The 22,394-nt window shown below is 43.8% G+C and overlaps 1 protein-coding gene across 1 annotated transcript in view; it reads right to left on the bottom strand.

Annotated features, from left to right (window-relative positions):
- Positions 1-2,377: 2,377 nt before the first annotated feature.
- Positions 2,378-22,394, bottom strand: part of MAB21L3 (mab-21 like 3) — a 35,672-nt gene continuing 15,655 nt past the window's right edge. The window contains exons 2-7 of the mRNA XM_035540576.2: positions 17,925-18,033; positions 14,426-14,566; positions 9,738-10,029; positions 6,752-6,933; positions 5,788-5,982; positions 2,378-3,508 (exon numbers count right to left, since the gene is read on the bottom strand). Coding sequence (XP_035396469.1) covers positions 3,275-3,508; positions 5,788-5,982; positions 6,752-6,933; positions 9,738-10,029; positions 14,426-14,566; positions 17,925-17,972 — 1,092 coding nt within the window. The 5' untranslated portion in view covers positions 17,973-18,033 and the 3' untranslated portion in view covers positions 2,378-3,274. The remainder of the gene's footprint in view (positions 3,509-5,787; positions 5,983-6,751; positions 6,934-9,737; positions 10,030-14,425; positions 14,567-17,924; positions 18,034-22,394) is intronic.

Here is a 22,394-nt window from a genome sequence, read left to right as displayed (position 1 = left end):
GATTGATGTCTCTTTGCTCTTTATGTGGAAGGTACTGGAACAGCTCTGCTCACCAAAAACAGGAAAGCCATGCTTGAACGTGGTGGTGTCATCAAGAAATTGCCACTCATGCTCCCTTTAGAAATGATGAGCCCGGAGCACAGAGGTTTAGCAAGAGAAGTTACCTGTTCAAAACTGTTCCACGCAGCTTGGTTACTGGTGTGGAAAAGCAACCTGGAGGGTATTCCCGGGGGTGGGATCTGATGTAGGACAGTGGTGCAAGAAGGGCCACACAGCTGGGATCCTGCCTGGCCCTTCTCTCCACCAGTGACGAACTAACTCTGGATGAAGACCTCCTGTACTTGGCTGAGGGATGAGGAACCAAAAGCTTTTTAAGCAAATGGCTGACCCCCAAGGAAAGGGAGACATGAAGAATAGCCCATCTTCTCTAAATATGGCCAGCAAACTTAGTAGAACTAATACATAAAGATCTTCATTTTAGTACTCATTAGGGATTTCTAAGTGGTAACCAGGCTGAAATAAGAGGGGAAGATACCGATGCTGGACGTGGATGCATTCACTGGGCTTATCCTAAAAGCAACCCTTCTGCCAGGTGCTGGTATCAGAAGGCCAACACTTGATCACCTGCAGGTTATCACTTTTTCTAAAAACACGCTTAATTTATACCAATGCACATACTTGCTCAGGAACATAAGAAACTCAATGACATTGTCTAAGAGCTCAGTATACAGTGTGTTTTTCTGCTTTGCCAGGAACAAATCATAGTAGGTAAAATTAACTTGGGAAAACCAGACAAGTGAGAAAATCAGACAAAGCTGTGAGTAGCTAAGGAAGAAGGTAGTAATCACCTCCTTCTTTTTCACCAATCCACTTCTCCTGTCTCTAGGTTATTGTCCATGGTGAAAGAAGTCTCAGTTTGGAGAGCACAGCTCTGGCTCCCTATGGATAAGCTGCTCCAGCTCTTGTGTGAAAAGTGCACTGAAGTTGCACAGGCATGGCTACCTTGTAGAGGGAATTGTTTTCTGTAGTAACTGCCCTCATGCTGACATACTCACATTGATCCATTAAAGAGTTGGCACCAACCTTTTGCACTAACCTCCAGTCCTCCCTCACAGATTTGCTTTGGCATCATTTCTCTTGCTACAGCATTGTGACATTACAGTATGTGGCACTGGGGAATCCTTTCTTTCTGGAAAAGGTGAGAAGTGAGAGTCTCACCTGGTATGCATCAGGTCTACTGCGCTTTGTAGAATAAGGATGGGCAGCAATAAGAATACCATGCGAGATCCCCATATGTTTTACCAAGGAACAAAATCTGTTTTGAGTATCCAGTCTTGTGCCTCCTCTTGTTTTCTTAGAGTCATTTTGAAGATAGCTGACATCACAGTTCCTAGCCTTTGAAATTCTGTGCACCCTAAGTTTGTGTAGATTTGTGCCAAAGGCTTTGAAGAGATATAGAGAAGATGCAGGGCCTCATCCACAGCAGTCTGGTAAGAATCCATCAGCAGGAGCTCAGCCAGACCCTGCAGCATCAGGCTCATGAGCGCTACAACTCTCAGTTATCTCTCAGCTACTTTTTATCAGTGCAATGGGAGATAACCCAGCAGCAATCACTACATACCCTGCAGACCTCACAGCCCGGCTCTGCCTGTCCTAAATTAACATTTAGAGCTGTGTGAAGTCAGGAGGGGAAAATGCATCAACGAGAATATGCTCATACAGGATTTGGGGGATCTTTCTTTAATAGAAAGCAATAGATTGTCTCAAGCAGAAAGTTTGGAACTGTGGCTCTGGGTCTTATGGAAGGTGCTCCTAGAGGTGGGGTGGGTAAGGACTTCTGCATCCTCCCCTGAATCCTTCCTGAGCCTGTAACCAGCTGTGAGCCTGGGACCAGCACTCCCATACAACACAGTTCCTAAATGCAAGTGGAACAGACTGGTGAGATGGGAAGGCCTCAGAAGCCTGGGTGAGACCCCAGGGACCCAGGGGCTGGACTTTGGGAATGTTGGACTGGGATATGAGATAAAGTAATTCCTGCAAGAGTTACTCCTGTGTTAAAAAGCAAAGCCAGAAAGCAGAGACTATGCTAAAGATGCATGGTTAGACCACAATTTGACACAAGGGGGAGATGCTCTGCCACAGATGGTTCTCTTGCAGGCCACCCACCGAAGCAGCTCCCTGGAGTACGGGCAGTAAATCCCACCCCTGCCACCTCACCTCCCTTGGCAAAGCAGATACTTATTTACTTTCCTGCACAGGTGTAAGAAAAAAGTCCACTTTGGTTTAGTTTCAGTGATTTAATAACATTAAAAACAACATTCTTTATTATAGAACTCTGTTCTTTTGAAATACTAAAACTGATTTTCTTTTTAAACTAACATAATATTAAAAGCATGGAGGGTTTGGGAGTTAAGATCCTTTGAAAAACATTCTTCTGTACACCACCCAAAAAGATATGGGTGCTAAAAACTAGGGAAAAACCTACTCCTCCTCCAGCCTGTTGGATGGAGCTGGGGGTGTGAGTGAAATCTGCTCTGGCAGAGCCCCCTGGTTTTATGACACTAACAGAACTGGCACACATGAAGAAAATATATTTGAAGTATGAGAGGAAAAATGGAGGTGGAGGAGAAAAAAATGAGGAGGCAGCAAAAACCAACATTCCTCCTCTTGCTTCCCTTGAGCTATTCATGGCTACTAGCGTGGTTATCTTTGTACTGGAGCAGGATCCCATTTAACTGTAGATGGAGGCATCACAGACTGTCCCAGAGGAAGCTTCCAACTTCAATACACCTCAGAAATCAGTTCCTCTGCTCTTCTGAAGAGCTGGCCTGTGAGCTTGGCAGGGAATTAAGCACAGTGTCTTTGTGAGAACGAGGGAGGCAGCCGCCACCCATGTGCTAGGTTACACAGCGGGGAGGCAGCAGGGTGAGACGTCTTCGCAACGCCTTTCTGCTTGCATGCCACAAGACTGGAGGCAGAGAACAAGGCAGTTGCCTGCTCTGACTGACACAGAACTGGGTTTCACGGGCTGTAGCTTCCAGGAAGGTTGTCACTGCTGAAAGTGAGCTAGATCGGCTGGGCATCAAGCGATACCTCCATCATTTTTCACCGCCCACCGCTGCCAGCTTGACACGTCTCTTTCACGCTGCATGTGCCAACTGTCTTAGAAAGCCAGCTGCAACATCTACTGGAAGGACACACGAAGAACAACCACCAGCGGGGAGAAGAGGTGGGGGAACAGCTCAAAGTTGGGGCAAGGCGGCCTTCCCCTGCCTCAGTCCAGGCAGAAGACAGGGTTCTCCAAGAAGACTGCGAGCTTGCTGGCCACCACGTCCAGGTCACTGGTGTTAGCGTATTTGAGCAGATTGGTGTTCTTGACAAAGTAATGCTTGAGGAAGTGCTGGCTTACGCACTTGTGCAGCTTCTGCACCAGTCTCAGGAAGGCTTCGCGGAAGCAGCGCCAATCCTTGGTGCGTGGGTATTTTTCACACGTCCAGAATAGCACTGTCTGCAAGAAGCAGATGGGAGAGGAGAGGTGTTAGAGGTTCTGTCGAGGGCTCACAGAGCTTACTAAGGCAATTTTAGTGCTGGTAAATGGCTGGCAGCCTTGGAAATCAAGAGGCTCGCACTGCAGTCTTCCTGTGCTAACGTTTCTTTGACAGAGGGATCACAACCAACAGCCCAAGGCAAAGCCCTCTCACCTCCCCATGGCTATCCTGCTTCCTTTGCCTTGTAAACCTCACGGGACATCCTGAAGATCCTGCACTGAGAGCAGGAGCAGGCAGGGAAGGGGGATTCACAAAGGCCAGCCAGGTTTCTCAGGATCCTCAGAAAGTTAACAGAGAGAGAAAGCTTCCTCATGGATCAGGCAGAGCAGCTCTGTGATGTTCCTGGTAAGGATCTCTCCCCCTGAGGAGCCCCTCTCCATTAACTGCTGCAGGAGCCCAAGGAAACTGGTCTTGCTAAGACAACCTCAGCATCCTCCAGCATGGGTCACTGTAGAAGTTCCAGGTGTTTTAGGTGTTACAATACCCTATTATACAAGTGTAGAAGACAGTAGGTGCGAGGAGGGAGAGAATAATAATCAGGTTAGCATAATTGTTAGATTCAGTCATACTTGTGCTGCAGATGCACACAGATCTGCCTTCCAAGTGGACTGGGATTCCAAGCAATTATTGCAGCTGGAGGGCTTGCTTTCTGGTCAAACACAGCCTGTTTTTTTGTTTGTTTGTTTGTTTTCTGATGCACAGCACAGCATGTGCTATGTTCTATTCTCCCAAGTTTATTTCAGGTGATTTTAGGAAATCAATAGTTAAAATAATGAAATGCACGTGATTATTACTATTGTGGGATTTAATTTTATGCTGCCCATGCTGCATTTTTACAGACTTTCCTATGACTGAGAAGAATGTTCTGGAGGTACTTATACTTACTGAACCAAAAAAGCCATACCAACCATTGTAGTCAACCTGACAAACCAGTTCTAAAAGCACAAAGTCACCCTTCTTGGGAGCCAGAATTCCACTAAGTTCCTTAGTGTCCTCTTAATCCCAGTTTTCTTCTGCAGATTCAGTATCCCAAATAGACCCACAGATACTGTGAGACATGGCTGAACTACAGCCTTCAATTCCTCTGTTTCTTCAGAGGTAGAATTTCATCAAAGTAAGCCATCATCTTCTAGTTTGCCTGCTTTTTCCCCCTCCAGTTGGCCTTGCAATAGCTGTAGTGCTGAGGAATTTCTTCCTAGACAGCTTTTCAAACATGAGCAGTTTTTTATTCACATCCACAATAACTGCAAAGACTTCTTTTTAATGTTGCCAGGGAACAAAAGACATAGTGAACGTCATTCCTAGGACATAGGAACGTCATTCCTAGGAGGGTAAGCACAAAGACATAGTGAGGAATTCAAGCTGTAGCTCAGTGAAAGCTACCCCTTGGAGGTTTGCAGCGCACTTACCTCTCATCAGCACTAACACCACTTCAGCAAGATCCATGGGCAGCTGTTACAATGAAGTTTCTGGAGGCAAGGAAAATAGTGCTGCTTTTCCAGTTAGGTGACAAGCAGGTGATCTATCCCCAGCATTTACTGAACTGGCCTGAGCTGCCAACTGTCTAAAGAGGCACAGAGGTGGCTTTCAAACTGCAAGCAGGTCTTTAAGAAGGTGAACGTCATTCCTAGGAGGGTAAGCACAACGAACGTGCTTACTTGGTCCTCTGAGGCTTTCTGTCCCTTCTTCACAAGTGCTGTTTATAAAGTGAAGCCATCTTGAATCCCGAAGAATGTTTAGGGAGGACGCTACCACCTTTTTATGCCTTTCTTCCCTTCTCACCCCAGGTAAAACAATACCAGAACTGGCAGTTAGCCCCTCATTTATGAATAATGAATTTTGTTTGGTGCACATCCAGAAAGACAAATGCACAAGTTTTCCTGCAGACAGATAGGTGGATATGGATGGCTGGGTAGTCAAGAAGTAGGAGGTAACTACACAAAAACAATAATGCAATGACTATGTGAAGGCAAGACAGAGCAAGTGCCTCAACACCAGCATTAATTGCATCTCTGCAATCACGATGTTCCTATAGGATTTAGTTTCTTTTTGAAGTATGGAACACGTGCTCATTAAACTTCTTACCACTAGAAAGCAATGAAGCAGTATGGCAGTTTTAACAATTACCTTAGAAATTACATAGGAGACTCTACAGGGATTTAAGTTGTGACATTTTGACATTGCCAGATAGAAGCCAGACTGTACCTGAGACTGTATCTTGTATCATGGTGATGCCTACCTGAAGGTGATAAGCAGTGATGATAGGCTTATTTCCAGCACACCAGACATCTTCCTTCATCTGCCTCATGACCCTGAAGCACTTCATGCGACAACCACCATCTTCATCGAGGCCTTCCATGAGCATATGCTCAGCACGGGCGAAGCACAGCTGCCAGTGATAATTGGAGCGGGCCAAAAGGTCAAATCCAAGTGACTGTGGACAAAAGGGGAAATGTGACACCAGATCTGAGGCAAACTTCTCTGAGCAATGCAGAGCGATGTTACAAAGAGGATGTGTGACATCTCTCAAAGTGGGGCATGGTGTTCTAAACAGGGTTAACAGAGACAGCAAACACGGGTAATGCTCCCATCATAATTCCCAACTGAATGAGCATGCAATTTGTTTTTTTTCCCCATGTGGTGACATCAGTTACTCCCAGGAGACCCAGCTTTAGAGCCACCAGGTGCAGTACAAGCAGCTCGACTAAAGCCAAGGCACAAATCTGCAGGCACTGTGCCATGAAGCAGCAGGTCATACACGAGAGGGGACCAGGACTGGAAGGCAGAACTGGACTTGTGGGAACATGGTAACTGGGGATGAGCTGGAGTGCCAGAATTCAGCCAAGAGCTTTGTAGGGATAGACAGGATTAGGCTGGAAAAAAAAAAAGTGAGAGATAGTGCCCTATTTGCAGAAGGGTTACACGAGGTGGAGCAGAACAGCAAGAAAGATGCATTGAGCCACCTGACCAGAGCTGTGTTCAAGAGACACATGCAATAGACAGTTAACTCAGTTTTCCTTTCACAGAATTCACCACCATTAGGGGAAAAAATTCCCAACAAAATCTGACAGAATAACTTGAAATATTGCTTCTCTAGGGAGTACACCTTTCAACCATGCCATCACCCTGCAGTCCTTCATTTGGGAAACCATTATTAGATGTCTGCAAGGTAAATTTCTGCACAGACTTTTTATACTACTCACCTTGATGCACTGCACTTTTTCCTGGGAAGGCCAACGCTTAAGGCAGCGAGGCCACCGGGCTTTCTCAGGCCAGCAAGTCGGGATCTCCACAGTAGGGACCAGCTCCACCTCCACCTGGGATTCTGACGTCTCCACAGCTACCCGGACCACTGAGCTGAAGCTCTCCAGCACTGTCACTTTGCCTGTTAAGTAACAACAGGAGAAGATAATAAAGGTAAAAAGATCCTTTTCTACAAGCCAAGCAAGGGGCTGTCTAGTGCCCACGTCCAAAATGGGCCTTGCAGTTCCATTGGTCTTAACACTCTCTTCAGTGACATAAGGAGAACACACACACACACACAAAACTTATCTCAATCTGCCCTGGGGAATGAAAATAGGAAGCAAACGAACAACTAGATTCTCAATTTTGCATTCAATTACCATGCTTCTGTTTTCCCCTGTGGGTCCTCTAAGGTCCTAGGATCAGCTTCTTTAAAATAGAAGCTGATGCTTGGTGCAACCTAACATTTCAAATGGTGCAGTACAACACTTTTGATTAGAGAGGACCAGATGAACATTTCATATTTAATGTCCTTAGTCCTTCAGAGGACCTGTGATCAGACTGAATGCTTACCCTCACTAGTAATGCGTACCCCCACTTACCCTCGCTGGTCATTCAGAATGTTTTGTGGGGTATGCACTTTTTTTTTTCTTTTTTTTCTGGAGATGCACTTGCACAGAAGCCAGTGCCAGAATTTATTGCCTTTTGTGCAGAGCTGTCATACAGAAAGGGTTAACTGCCTGTCTCACTGGGAACAACATGTTTCATGGAAGAGAGAAGAAAGGAATGAAAGTTGCAACTAATGTGCTTAGTGAGATGTTTCCTGTTGGTCCTGCTGTGTTCATGGAAAAAGTTTTTTGTCCCATCTTTCCCTGTCACTTTGGACGGATCACTGCTCCTTCAGCTTTGTCGTCTGAGCCAATTGTGTGATCACGCTCTAACCCACTAAAGTAAAAGACAGCAGAATACCATACGCAGTTTAAGTAGTAGTGTGTTAATCCACCTCATTTTGATTGACGTGGGCTAGGGAGCAATTCCACCGGGAACCCACACAACAGACTTGAGGGACAGTGAAGAACATTTGGGATGGCAACTCTTGCTTTCACTGAGGAAATATCTGCCTACTCCCAATGGCAATTTAGCATCTCCTCCAAAAAGCACACTGGAATCCATTCCCACTAGAACTTCATAACCCTCAGTAAAATCTGTGTTATTTCCCTGCTGAGCCAAGCCTGGCACCAAAACTGGAACTACACTGCTACCAAGCTCTCAGCAGGGATCCCCAGCAGCTGAAAAGCATTAGAGCCATAGCTGTGTCAGCACATAAGTAAATTTACAGCATTTCCAAAAGTATCATGACTGTGCTACCTATCTTTCCACCAATGGCAAGTGAGGCACCACAAATACTCAGTTTTTGCTGGTGCTCAAAGAATTAAAAAGCAGGGAAGCTATGAAACATGGAAATTCTTGTGTAACTTTAGATAAGCCATGGAATGAAGGGAGTTTGTTCTTCACAAAAACAAAAATGGTAATTACTCCTCCTGACTCCATCTCAGTTCATCTCCTCTGTCTCCATCTCCTCCCACAAGAGAATTCCTTACAAAAAAGGAATCAGAATCATCACCCCAGACTTCACTCTCCAGGTCCCTTTGAAGTGCTTCTCCTGGCTCAACAACTTGATGAACTGCTTCTAGACACAATGCCAGGTTTTCACCTCAACACAGTGACTTCCACATAAGTAAAGCTTCAAATAAAAGCCCTTTTCACCTGACCTTTTCTGTGAGCCTCAATGGTAAAATTTTTTTCACGTCACCCTTTTCCCTTCTATCATAAGAAACATTTCCTGGAAGAATGCAATAATTTAGCTGAGCTTGACTTTAGCATGTTTTCTCTTGTGAGTAAAATTCAGAGTACAATCAGAGGAGGTGAAACGTGTCCTGTTTCTTTGGAATACAGAAGACCCATATCAGGCTGCTGATGAATAAAGTCATCCTGGAAACACGCTGCGAGAAAAGGCACCATAGTCTGAACTTGACTGTGTCACAGTGTCTTAATGTGAAAAGATGAACACAGACTATTTGGCTTGGACAAAGCCATGTGTTCATTAGGCGAAGTCTATAATATGCCTCTAGGATGTTAAGAATTAAACATGAGGATCACTGTTCAGGCAGCATTTTGCTGCAGATGTCACAGCTATGAGAAAGCATGTTGCATGCACCACTGATTGCATTATGTCAGCACTTCCAGTATAAATAGCCACAGGAAATACACAGGCACTTTGGAATTGCTCACAGAAGGATCAGCACCACTACTGAAAGCAAACTTCCATGATAACTGCTGAACATTTCTGGATTAGCCTGGGCACTGGGGAAATGACAGTACCTGTCCAACAGACATTGCTTGAAGTTGAAGTCCTAATGAGTCCCTACCACCCCATGCTGGAAATGAACAGGCATCTAAGCTTTCCCTAGAGCATTATCTGCCCTACACATATCTTCAAGCACTTTTGACTCCTCTAGCTTATGGACTTTCCCTGTCTCCAATTTTCCTACAGTATTTTTCTTGCTAGTCAAGATATACTGTAGATGCTGCAGCAGAATAAAAAGACTTTCCCAGACAAATTCCTAAATGCTCCGAAAATCTGTGTTGCATCTTGGCTGACCTGTGAAGGTGATGCTGATGGAGAACTTACTTACCCAGATTCCTAAGAAAGGAGCACCATTTGGGGTATGAAGAGCCTATTGACTCTTTTTGTCTAATTCTGTCTTCAGTGCAGGTCTACATTTACATTACTGCAGTAGGCTAGAGGGTCCCTGATTCTCAAAGGGTTTGTTGTTTTTTAACTTCTGATCATGTGAATGGCCCACTTTGTGTGTGTGGTATTTTCCCCTCCACCAGCTGCAGAAGACAGACAGTTCCCCTTATAGGTGTCCCCACTAAACTCACTGGAGAGGTTACAGGAGATAATCGACTTCTCCACCAGCTCCCGGAAGACGACGAGGACTTTGGCTGGAACCAGATCGCCTTCGATGTTTACATCTGTTTCATGCCACTGTTGAAGGCTTTTTGAGAACTGCTCCAGCTCTAGCCATTGATGCAGTTCCTCGGGGTCCCGCACGGAGGAGAGGAGCTTGGCTCCGTGCACGGTGTAATAACGCCAGTGCCGCACTTGGCATTCCCTGTACCCGGTCAGGCCGCGCAGAGGGACTGTGATGAGGAATTGGCTGGGTGCTAAGACCTAGGAGAGTTCAGAGACATTAAGAGAGAAGGCAAGGGCAGATCCACGGGCCTGAAGTGAGCAAAAGAGGGTTTAGGAAATAACAGGTAAAACTGGGGGCTTTGGAGGGAAGGAAAACCACGGTGTGATAGGGACAAGTGAAAACAGCCAGGACCTGTTCCATGCCTGTCTGAGGTTTACCTTGGAGGTACACTGAGTAAGACGAAATTGTCCTATGAAAGGAGTCTGATGTGACAGCCACAGCCCACAGAAGACAAGAGCACACACTGGCTGATTTGCCACCACATCTGCCATAGTTAACCCCATTCCTTGTTATTTCTAGTCTGCAATTGCATGAAATGTAATAGCTAGCAGCTTCCAAGGAGCAGGAGAGCAGCAGAGAGCTTGTTCGGACATACAGCCTTGGGAAACAAAATAGTGAAAGTTATTCCCTCAGAATCACTACTAGAGATAAGCCTAGAGTTCAACAGTAGTAACAACTATGGCAAAAGGTGGATTTTTTTGATCTCTTTCAAACTCCACCTAAAGACGTTAGTAAAATAAGACCGTGGCCCTTTCATTTTACAAGTCTTTTGCTCTGCCTGATGGGAAGAGCTGTGCTGCCTTGAGAAAGGGAGAAAGATAGCAGGCAAATGGCATGCCTGCACCTACACAGGCAGAGGCACTCTCAGAAATAAACCCAGGTTTTGGCCAGAACTGTATGAAACTGCATCTCCTGCTGAGCAGAAGCCAGAAACAGTGCAAGCATGGAAACAGTAATGAGTGGATAACACACCCACAAGCAGGCTTGTTTGCAAGACGATTTATTGGCCTCGCTTCGAGGATCATTTTCCAATCAAAGCAGTGCTCAACCAGTATTTATGAAGAGCAAACAAGGTGACACACAAACACCATGAAACCTCAGGCTGCTTCAGGACACAGCCAGACATCGTCCAACACTAGTTTGGAAGCATACGGTGATCTTGGCTCCAGTTGCGGAGAGTGGGTGTCCAAGCTCATTCAGACTTTTATGGTATTGACTCAGAAGCAGTTCAAATTCACTCACTACTAAGCCCACCTTACACTGGCATTAATAAGGTGAAACCGCTGCGTGATCAGGATGTGAGGTGACTGTTATTGCTGGAAAGTGGTTACCTCGAGGTGAATTCAGCACCCTTGTCATTCCCCAGTAATAACACAAAACATTCTGGTAGTCTGCCTGGTAACTGAGCCCAATTAAAATATTACTGCAGAGGTCCCAAGGCCCTGAGGGCACTAACAAGGCTTTACCAGCCCTGGACAGGCCTTCTGGGCCTCCTACCCACACCTTATTTCGATGGGCCCATGACCCCCATTTCAGCTCAGCCCCAGGCTGTGCTCTTTCCTGTACCAAATCTGACTTGTTTTCTCCCACACAGGTGGCAATCACCCCACACAAATCAGAAGGGAACTAGCTTTACAGGCATGCCACAGGTTGGGAAATACCAGCTTGGCTGAAGGCACAAGGAGAAAGGCCCTAGGTCATAATGCTAATTTGGGCACCACACAAGAGCAAGCTCTGCTCGACCAGGCTGAAACATCACTGAGAACTGTGCTTGGACCAAATTCAGCCACATGCAGCAAAGGCCAAATACATCACCATCCCTACCGAGGAACAATGAACAACAAACCAGCACCACTGTAGAAAAATGGTATTCAATGGCCACCCAACAGGTTTTAAAGGGAAGAGCTGCAGCTGTTATGCAACTGCCTGCAAATACCAGTCACGAGGCTCCTCCACCTGGGGCTTGCCAGGAAATAGCAGAAATAGGCAGGGGATGGTGCTGCAAGGCTGGGTGGCTGTGCAGCAGGTGTCCTCATGGCCTAAACAAATACCAGTCTGCACCCGTGCTCTGCCACACAATGTTCTTGAACGGCATATGCAGACCACAGGCCTCAAACAAGTCATGGGTGGTGGAACAAGAGCCTCTGGGACAGTTCTGGGACGTGTAACCTACAGCCAATCCTGTTGTATTAAAAACCTGCCTGCAGCTTGTTGAGCAAATTAAATGCAGACTCAGTTTTGCACTCCTGGCCAGGATATCCCAGAGGTGGAAGCATTAAGTTTGAAATAAAATATGTATGCTATCAGCAAAAAAGAAAACCTCTTGCAAAGAAGCTGAGATTATCACGGGAGGATGGGTTAGGAGAGTGAGGTTGTCTGAAGAAGAGGGTGGGTGAGGAGGAAGCAGGCTCCAGGTGGCAGGGAAGCTTTGTACCTGGATGGATGGGTGGAATGGGCGCTTCCCCCGAAGCATAGCTGACCACTTGGCCAGTAAAGCCGGCTGATCCTGAGAGAAGCAGAGAGGAAAAGAAGAAGTACACAGAACAGAGAGAAAGCATGTGCCACATCATTCATTCACAGAGCAAAGCCGCAAGCTTCCTTCAAGCCTGTTTTGTTAAAGGAAAATCCCCCCCCACATGCCAGGATTACAGAGTTGAACACTTGGCGGTGCAGCTGGGCAGTGCTGTACTAGCAATTACTCTGGACACCAACCCGCTCCTTACGCCTTACCAAAGCCTCTACAGCTTCTGCATCAGCCCTGCATGGACGACAGCTGCAAAAAAATGGTGGGCCACAGCTAAAACACTTGAAACTTTCTAAAGTGAAATATTTAATTTTGTTCGTCTGAGCTTTATTTCAAGTTCTCTTCTTAAAGATTTTGACGTTTTGCTGCTGGGGTGCAGAAAAACACTGAACGTCTATAACCTTTCTTACAAGTCCCCACTCAGCCCTGGATATTTAAAAGGAGTATTGTAGTTTCTCAACAAATCTAGACCCTAAACCAAGTTAAATTAGTTCCTTTTAACCAGAAACTGGAAGTTCTGAAAAGTCATCATAAATTTACTTGACAGGAAAAAAGATGTTGCAAAATTAAACACAGAATAGTTAATATACTGGCTTTCCCTTGACACAAGTCTCCTCTAGGGTGAGTTATCTTTGCAACAATATTAAAGAGTCTATTTTTTGGAAACAGAACAGCCCAAGCCAAAAATATTTTCTCGTTAACCTATTCTTTGTTGCCCCACAACTACAGCACAAAGTTAGCCAGCCCTCCAAGTAGGACTGCCACAGATTTATAGTGCTGGGTTCAGTTAAGTATAAGTAACAGATCTGCCACTTTATAAGAAAATATATTTCAGTGATTTCTTTGAGGTGGACATTGTCCAGACCAGTCTACAATAAAATCAAGTTACTGCTCAGAATAGATTGCCCTGTTTTTTTTTCCTGTTTTCCAGAACAGCCATTTTATCTTGACCCTGGTGTTGTTAGACATCATTATCCAAGCAGGTTTGTTTCAATATGAGAGGTGGCTGGCAGACTATGGCACTAAGAAATGCATAGATCAGGACGTGGCACTGTTTTGTGTCACTGTGGTCATTCTTACTGGCAAGCCCATGTGCCCTGGGATACATGCTATTACAGAAAAAATCTAAATATCAATGTTTGTCCCCAGTAGCCACATTTCAGACTGGATGACACTATTCTGCCTCCATCTCCATGCCCTTCCAGAAATTTCACAACACAGAATTCTCCCCTTTCAATCCTATATAGCAGCAAAAGTTGCCTCATGCTTTCACACGCTATGCTTTGGTCTACGCTTTGCAAGCGGCTACATTTTAGTGTAAGGGTTGACATAGATAGAATAAGAAGATGATCATTTTCATCTGAAGTTGCCATTGCTATGATTATTTCTTACAACCTTACAGTAGTTATTCTTGTAGTCACAGGAAATAACCAGTCTTCTCTTGTCACAGCTGGGACAGGACATTATTATTTTGGAATCTGAAGGTTTAAAACAGGGAGGTGGTTCACTTTTCCCACTAATAAGCATATTTCTTCCCAGTAAAAAGGAAGTTCTCATCCATGACCAAGAAAATATATATATACTTATATTTATTTCTGAAGAAATTTCCTATGTTCAAGCAGAAGAAAGGTTTTTGGTTTATTTTTTTTTTAGTGTGTTGACAGGTTTTCCAGCTGAGAAAAATATGAGTCATAGCTCATGAAAGCATGAACATTTTTGCCTCTTAATGTTAGAAAGAAAAAAAAAATTGTATAGCACTCTCTCAAAGAGTTTTGGCTCCTGCTTGCAGACGACAGCTCTGGCAATAGAGGCTCTTTGTAAAATAAGCAGCTGTGTAAAAATGCTCTGTCTGATTTACCCAGCCCTTTTTGATGCTCCTCTAGTTGTAAGATAGCCACGAGTAAGTCAGTATGATCCAGTCAGTCACTAGAATTCCCACAGTGAAGTGTCAACATATTGTCTGTGGTGTTCAGGGTGAGGTACCTGATCCTACAGACAATTAAACAATGGAAAATCACTTACTGATTGCCTACTAGCTGCAGAGTCTATACTAGATCTCTTGTTCATACCTTAATATTCTCATTGTGAATGCCAGAGTTGGAGATAGCCTGGAATCGTGTGGCCTTATAGCTGATTTCTGTGGTCAGTTGCTGGATGATTTTCTGCACCTCCTCCACTGTTTTGGAAACCAGATAATGTCGTGGTTCCACCTGTCAGTTCCAAGAAAGACACTTTATATTACAGATAACTGCAGTCTTTGTCTCCAGTGGAAAACAGACAATTGCATTGGAGTACCCTGAAATATACGTGCCTGTGCTGCACTGGGAATAAAAACTTACTGTTCCCTGTAGTTACAACTAACTTACCATGAGACAGAGCTCTTGCCAGTGAACATTGAAGGGCCAATATTCAAGACTGCTGATTATTAGTTGATATTCCCATGCCAATACCAATGGATGGAAGGGAAGGAGTGCATTACATGGATAAATTTGCTAGCAACTAGCTACAGTCTCATTCTTTATCTATTTTTGATCCAGAATACCCAGCTATTCCCCTGCATGTACTAGCTACTCTCAGAGCCAGAGTAAGTTACATTCCAACAGCTGACTTAAGGAATAACAGATACCCTCTGTGTTAGTCAAATCGCAGCTGTATGTGGCAGCGTTTACATGCCTACGTAGCACATTGAAAATATCCATACTGTCTTCATATCTGAGTACAGATGAGAGTCCATTCTTAGATGGTGACACGTACTCTTTCCAAAGCTGGTTCCATTGACGGGTAGGTGCTTGTGTGACTTGATGGATAGTCCTTCAATTCAAGCAGTAGTAGTGTAATTATTTATTAAAAATTATTTCAGTGGAAGGTCTGAGGTGAAAATGGACAACTGCTTGCCTAACATCAATTAACCAAGGAAGAGCAATTGACTAACACAGAAGTTAATGAGCAGAGTTGGAATACACTCCTTCTCCCCTTCCCCTGCCAACAAAAGTAACAGTATTTTTGCTAAGCCTGAATAGTACTTGCAAGTGGGAAATACATCAGGACAGCAGCATCATATTCCCTTTGCTATGCTCTCATCTACCTTTGGCATCCCAATTTTTTGTTGTGTTAACAACACACAGTCCCTTATGTTTATAAAATAACCGTTAGTTTCCCTAATAATCCACCCTCCTCCTCATTCCAGTTCAGTCTTGTCCCTTGAGACTATCTTAACTAGTTTACAAGTACTTATTTCTTGGTAAAAATAAATAAATAAATAAATTTAGCCGATGTTCATTTTCACTTCTTCATTTCATTTACAGCACATCTCCATCTGTAGCAGTAACTATCTTCTCTGCCATGCGTTAGCTTGTCCAGAATTCCTTAGTTCTTATAGCAGACCAATAATCTTGAATTGCTAAACAAGTATCTAATGGTTCCTCCAACAAGCAAATGGTACGAGTGGTAGAGAAAGTTGTCCACATCTACAAGCCTGCAGGCAGAAAAATCAGGCTCTGTTTAAAGTATACAATCACTGTTGGTCAGCTCAAGCTGAGGTCCAGGATGGCCCCCTCTATTCTTTGCTCATGCCATGTTATCTCTGTGTGGCGCCTGCTAGACACACTTCTTTCTTTCTCTGGTATCCTGGGAGAATCCATACAACCCGACCTGGCCTCATTTAATTGCGCCTTCATCACCTCCTGGCTAGACTACAGCAGTTGACATGGAAACTTTAGGAGAGTACATACTCTCAAAAAACTTAAGGGAGGTACCACTAAATTTCACTAAATTTCCTGCATGTAGCTCCTCATCATTGAGGCAAGGATTAAAGAATAAATGACAGAGGACAGATGGGGCTAACCACTGCTGATCCCAATTACCTCTCTAATCTGCTATTGGATGATACATAACCTTCCTACAGAACAGGAGCCATAAAAATCAAAAGATGGAGAATGAGTGAGTGAATGAAGCTTCTGAAAAGGCCAAGGCATTCATCTAAGGTGTCTTTAGCACCAGAGGGAACATGTTGGGAAAAGAGACGTCTTCACAGAACAGCCACTTCTACAGCCTATTGGCATTCCCATCACTAGGTCTTCACCTTGGAAATTTCCCAGAACAACAAGGTTTTATTAAGGTTTTACTGTGGAGGAAAGAAACAGAACTGGGATTGACTGGGGACTGCAAAGAAGGTTTGGGTTTGTTTTTATTTACCCCAGTCACCTTGGCTAGATATGCATTTGAGTATTTCCCCTGCTGGATGAGTGGGATAAGGAAGAAATCTATGGAATCACAGAGATGCATTGCATCAGGTGGTTGACCTGTTTTGAAAAAGAGCACCATTTTGCAGGCAGAGCTGGGGCTACCTGAAGGTTGAACAACCTCGCTTAGACAGAGGATTTGGGATCAGGCAGAAACTAGTAAGCTGTCTGAGCTGGAAGACTGCTAGAAAACAGATTTTCAGCAGAAGATGAGATATGCAGTTACGACCCTCACTTAACTACACTCTGCCTCTGTTCCCTGTACTTATGGCAGTCATATGAGCATCTTCCTGCACATGGCTCCTTTTTAGCTCTGCTTTATGAATCTTTACAGAAGTGTTCACTATTATAGATCACTGAACAGATTCTGATGGAATGAGCAAAACACTGAATGGTTGAAAATGAAAGTTTTCATTTCAAAAAAATGCACATGCTTGTCACCAAAATATTTCCATAGAGAAAACAAACCTTTCCCACCAGCCCCTTCATGGTTTTAGAGTACTTCATCCTTTTCAGAAAAGACAGCCTTATAGTTTTCGATTCGGAAATGTTTTTTCCACTTCAGTGTCTTGCATTTTATAGGAGTAAACAGACAATCAAACAGAAATTAGCTAAGCACTGTGATGAAACACATCAGCTTTAACAAAATAAAATATTATGACTCATTTAGAATTACTTTTATTGGAGTGTACAGTTTTGTGGATTATTTTTATTGTGTTTTACGTCTTTTCATAATGGAAAAACAAACACCATCAACAAAAAAACAACAGAGTGCTGGAACACCTTATAAAATAGAAAATGTGGCTCCAGCCTGCCTGTGTTAATGAGACATGCTATTTAGTCACGGTGAACAGGGAAGTATCCTTAGTTAAGGTGACAGACTGTCAGGAGAATTCTAACTGTATCCATCTCTCTCCGATTCCTGCATGCATCTTTCTAAGACACCCCCTGTTATTGTGGTTTTGCTGTTGTTTCTGTCAAGCCGAGTCCAAAGGGACAGGGAAAGAGGTAAGGACCTCTCCTTAGATTAAATGCTGGCAATTACAGCCAGGCTCACATATGGAATTACAAAATTGGGAGCAAGAATTCAAGACTTCTAAAGGTAAAGAGGAGAACCTTGGAAAACAAGGGTACCAGCTGAGATCCCTGATAACACTCTGCACAGAAACCTAGACATCTCATTAGAAATACAGTTCTCACGAAACTTCACCCAGTCTTGTCTCAAAAAAATGAAGACAGAAGGCAAGCAACTAACTGTCAGATTTGGCACCCTTCAGAATCAACACCTAGTGTGGGAGACAGAAAATCTGGACAGATAAAGCCTTACCTTGCTCTGGATGTAGATTTCTACATCTTCATCTGTGAATGGTTTCATGGCAAGATGGTCTTCGCTGCTCTCTAAAGTGTGACTTCACTCTTCACTTGTTTGCCTGCATCTGGAAGTAGAGGGACACTCAGAGCAAGCTGCTCAGAGCCTTTTTGCCCCGTGAAGCTCAGATCACCTAGTTCTTCTACAGATGAAAGAAGAGGAGAGAGAAGCAGAGAAGTATGCCTTTTTTTCTGGTCTGAGTTACAATGGTGACACCCGGCTGCTTAGGAAAATTAGCTCCAATTACTATTTTCTAAACTCAATCGTTATTATTCTTACTATCTCACTACAATTACTCTTAAATGGTTTGTCTGGCATGCAGGTACACACAAAAATATCCCAGTTACTGCTTTGTCTCAGGGCAAGTCTAGAAGTGCCTTTCAGGTTGCATTGCAGATTCAGTAGGCTCGAGCACAGTATTATTATTCTGTACCACAAGCACTTCCCTATTTCTCTAACCCTTCACTAAACCACTTGTTAAACATTGTTATCCCTTGTTGACTTCAATCCACCCACTTTCTATCTGAAGCTTTTACACTGAATTTTTACACTCAGATCATTCATTGGGGTTGCAGTCTGCAGCTTCTGCTCCCCTCTCCTTATATCTCCTATCTCTCTCTGGCTGTATTGACAGTAAATACCCTGCTGCCTGTCCCCTCCTGTAGCTTGCTTTGCCTTCTTTACAGTAAACAGACAGAAAGCTGTCTCTCTCTTTCTGCCAACAGCTCAGCTAACAACCCCATATGGATAATTCAGAGGGAAAAACAATTGATCAGGACTTATTGATCCAATGAGGGTTGGTGGCTTTTAGAAAAAAGGGTACTGCGGCACGTGGAAAGGAGCAGCTGAGTATACTGATGGGATCCCACACTGCTGAGCATCCCTTATTAAGGAGTGCACACTCCACTTTCCAGTAAAGTCATTATTTCCCCTGGAAATTGAACTTTGACATTCCTTGACTGACTTATTGCCTCTACAGCAGCTAGCAAAAGGCAGCACTTCGGGTAGGCACTGGGTGCAATCTCAGAGTAGGCTCTGTTGTCGCTGGTTATCTTTCGTGACCATTGCCCCTTATTAAGAGTTGGATGCAAGTACATTAATGGAGTACCAATACTTAAGGACATCTGATCCCCCAGAATCCACAAATCAAACTTTTCTCTGTGCCTCCCAGGCATCTGCCTTTGTCTTTTTACTGAGGGATTGGAGGAATATTCACAAACACATGTAGGCATTTACTTCCCAAGTCAGCTTCCATGGGAGCTGGACACTACAAAAGATGAGGCCCTCAATTTTCAGGAGCCCTACCTCATCCTTTCTCATTTCAAGACTTACTGTCTCTTTTACCTGAGGGGCCAGCAGTGTATGAGAGCTCTGCTAGGGAAGCCAGAGAAAAGGCAGGATCTAAAAGAGGGTAGGAAATAACCTAGGAAGGACTCAGAGGGCCAGGCTGGAGGGGATTAAGTCCAGAGTGTGCAAAGTGGGAGAATGAGACTTATAAAAAGGTCAGATTTGTCTAAAAATATGTCCCTAATACATTAACTCCCTTGTGCCCCCTCAGGTATTTTATGTACAGAAGACAACTTCCTTAAAACTCTTGATACCATACATTACTTCATTACTCAGAACATCAGATATGTAGTAGGAAGCAGAGAGATTCAGAGTCTCAAGTACTGGCAGATACCCAAATAACATGGTTTTGGTCATTTTTCTTGCACACACTAACAAACCTTAAGTTTATCATCCTTTTCCATTGGGATGCACTTCTCCAAGAGGGCCTGGATGTCCCCAGCTCCCCTTCTTCATATAGAAGGAAGATGAGAACAAGGTCTTGGGACCTGGATTGTCTTTTTTTTTTTTCCCTTTTCTTTTTTTCTTCAATATCCAAACATATTTAATTTCAACTCTAAGTTTACACTCAAGTCCAAGGATCTGAGCAACACTTCCTGCCTGCACCTTCCATCTGGAGAGTAAATAACTCTCCCTTACCATCATTGATAAGGGGGCACATGGGGAGATGGCTGAAGAAGAAGGAACAAGAAATCCAGTATAAAAAGTAACATCAAAGAATTCTTCTCAACCCCAAGAACTCCTTACTCCAGGTAAAAAAAGGTTGGTGCTGCTTAATTTGCCTGGACCAGTCTTAGAGAGGAATGAAGAAAAGCTATTTCTTGTTCCTTACTCTTTGACAAGCACCAAAGAAACCCCTCATACTACTTATACACTCCTCCTTTTTCCAGGAGCAGGCATATTTTGTTCCTTGAAGGAGAATATTTGCTAACTGTGGCTTTTTTGCTTACGTACAGGTAACACTCCCAGAGCAGGGGAGGCCATGGCCTGCCCCAGACATGTCCCTTCACAGAGCTACCAGCCATGGCCACATGTTCCAGCTCTCCTGAGTGTCAGCGTGACTGCTGAGCCACTGGGGGCTGAGCAGATGGGAGAAGCTCACAACTGCTTCATGGAGATGCAAAGACACAAACAGAAAAGGTCACTTCACTTCTAGTTCCTTTGTACTGCATTTATTTTGTACCTGTGACCTTATTTGCTTACTGATATTCCTCTAAGAATATTTAAGGATTTCCTAATACCTCCAATTATAATGAACCTATGATAGATTATCTTCATTCAGGCCTTTGGCAACATCCAGAATTAGGTATGATTGTGGGTCTGAGAAACCCACGTACAAATATTCTGTGATATATACCTTAAACGGTATTAGATTGGCTCTTGTGTCTTCTGAAGCTACCAACTACTGACACTTTTCATTCTTGTCTAGCTTTCCTTTCTTCACTCTTTAGTTCTGTAGATATGACAAACGTATTTCAAACATACAATCAAAAATCATTTGAAACATGAAGAACAACAAAAATTCACCAACATCACGTAAATCAGAACAGTAGCACTAGCTGTACAAGGAAGCCCAATATTGTGGCATTTGCTGTTTGGAAACTATCTGGAAAAACTACTCATATGGAACAGTAAGCATGTATTAAAAAGCCTCTACTAAACCACACAAATGAGTTAGCCCAGCGTACCACTTGTGACTCACACATGATCTGCAGTGACAACAAATAAGCCCAGTTGAAGACGCTGCCTTCCAGATGAAATACAACACTTAATTTGCTGTTACTAATGATGACCCATCACTTCTTGCTCTAATTACCAGAGGCATTAAGTCTGTTGCATTAGCTGAAGTGTGTACTTGGGTCAAGAGAGACTACCAAAACAAATCATCCCTATATATTTAATAATTTCTGACAGTCCTCTTGCCTTCTTAAACTGTTGCCCCTTTTCTCCCCATTAGTGGATTAAGTGACTGTACAAAATGAGTAATCGTAGCTTGAATGCCCTATAACATATCTACGCTGTAACAGTCTTTAGCAGTGATGGTTCAGTATTGTTCAGTCTCCATTCAGACCACAGTAGCATAACTTAATCAGACTTTTCAGGTGCACAAGTTCTTTGAGCTCCCCCCCATCCCCACCCTGTTGTCTTTTATCAAATAGATATGGGCAAAGGGGATACTTCAATGACAAAAGCCTGGGATGGGCTAGAGGGAAAAGAAAGTGCTGCTAATTCACTGTGACAGCATCAGAATTGCATATGGATGACAAATTGAAATGCTTCTCCACTCATTCCCAACCCTCACTGATCAATACTTGGCAGGCTCAAAAGTGCTCCAAATGCCTGTGCTGCTTGTGCTCACTGCCACACGTTCTCACACTAGCCTTGGGCCTGTACTACACATGAAGCAAGCTAAAGGTTTATATCCTTTCCAGACTAAGCACAGCACTGGAACAGCTCCAGTGGTTTATCAAGCCTGATATCTTTTCTCCATTTTTGGCCAGACTGGACGTATCAGAGAAAGGCAACTAGCTTTTGCTAGGAAACAGTTCACTCGGCCTGGGAAGTCTTGAAATTCAGAACAATTTACAAACTGAGTCTTTTTAGGCTGCAGTGTAGTGTTTCCAAAGAAAACGATCAGTCTTGGAGAACTAGCTGAGGATGGAGGTAATTCTGAAAACTATTAAGATGGGTGATGCTGCCACCTACCATTGACCACCCTTAAACAGCAAATTCATGAGCTCTTAAGAAGCAAACCACAGGGTAAAAAATATAAAGCATACCATAGCTTCTAGTATTGCTAAGACCGCTGGTACCCAGTATGGTCAGCTGTTCAGAGAGCCTGGAAATTTCCAAGTTCACAATAGTCAGCTAAATGGGTGGTGAAGGAGGCAGGAACCTGGGAGCCCTGGCTGCATCAGCTCTCTCTGAGCTGAGATATTGGGCAAGAAAACTGACATTTTGACTTAGTTCCTGTGTTGTCCTCTGGAAGTTCACTGAAATAGTCAAGTTTGGTGCATCAAGATTTAAAGTATTTCATCAGACCACTTCTAAATATCTGCAAAGGATATTTTTCCCCTATCG

This window comes from Cygnus atratus, chromosome 1 (genome assembly GCF_013377495.2).
Source record: "Cygnus atratus isolate AKBS03 ecotype Queensland, Australia chromosome 1, CAtr_DNAZoo_HiC_assembly, whole genome shotgun sequence".
Classification (NCBI taxonomy): Eukaryota; Metazoa; Chordata; class Aves; order Anseriformes; family Anatidae; genus Cygnus; species Cygnus atratus.
The sequence above is the reverse complement of the archived record's forward strand: the minus strand, read 5'-3'. Positions and strand labels throughout refer to the sequence as shown.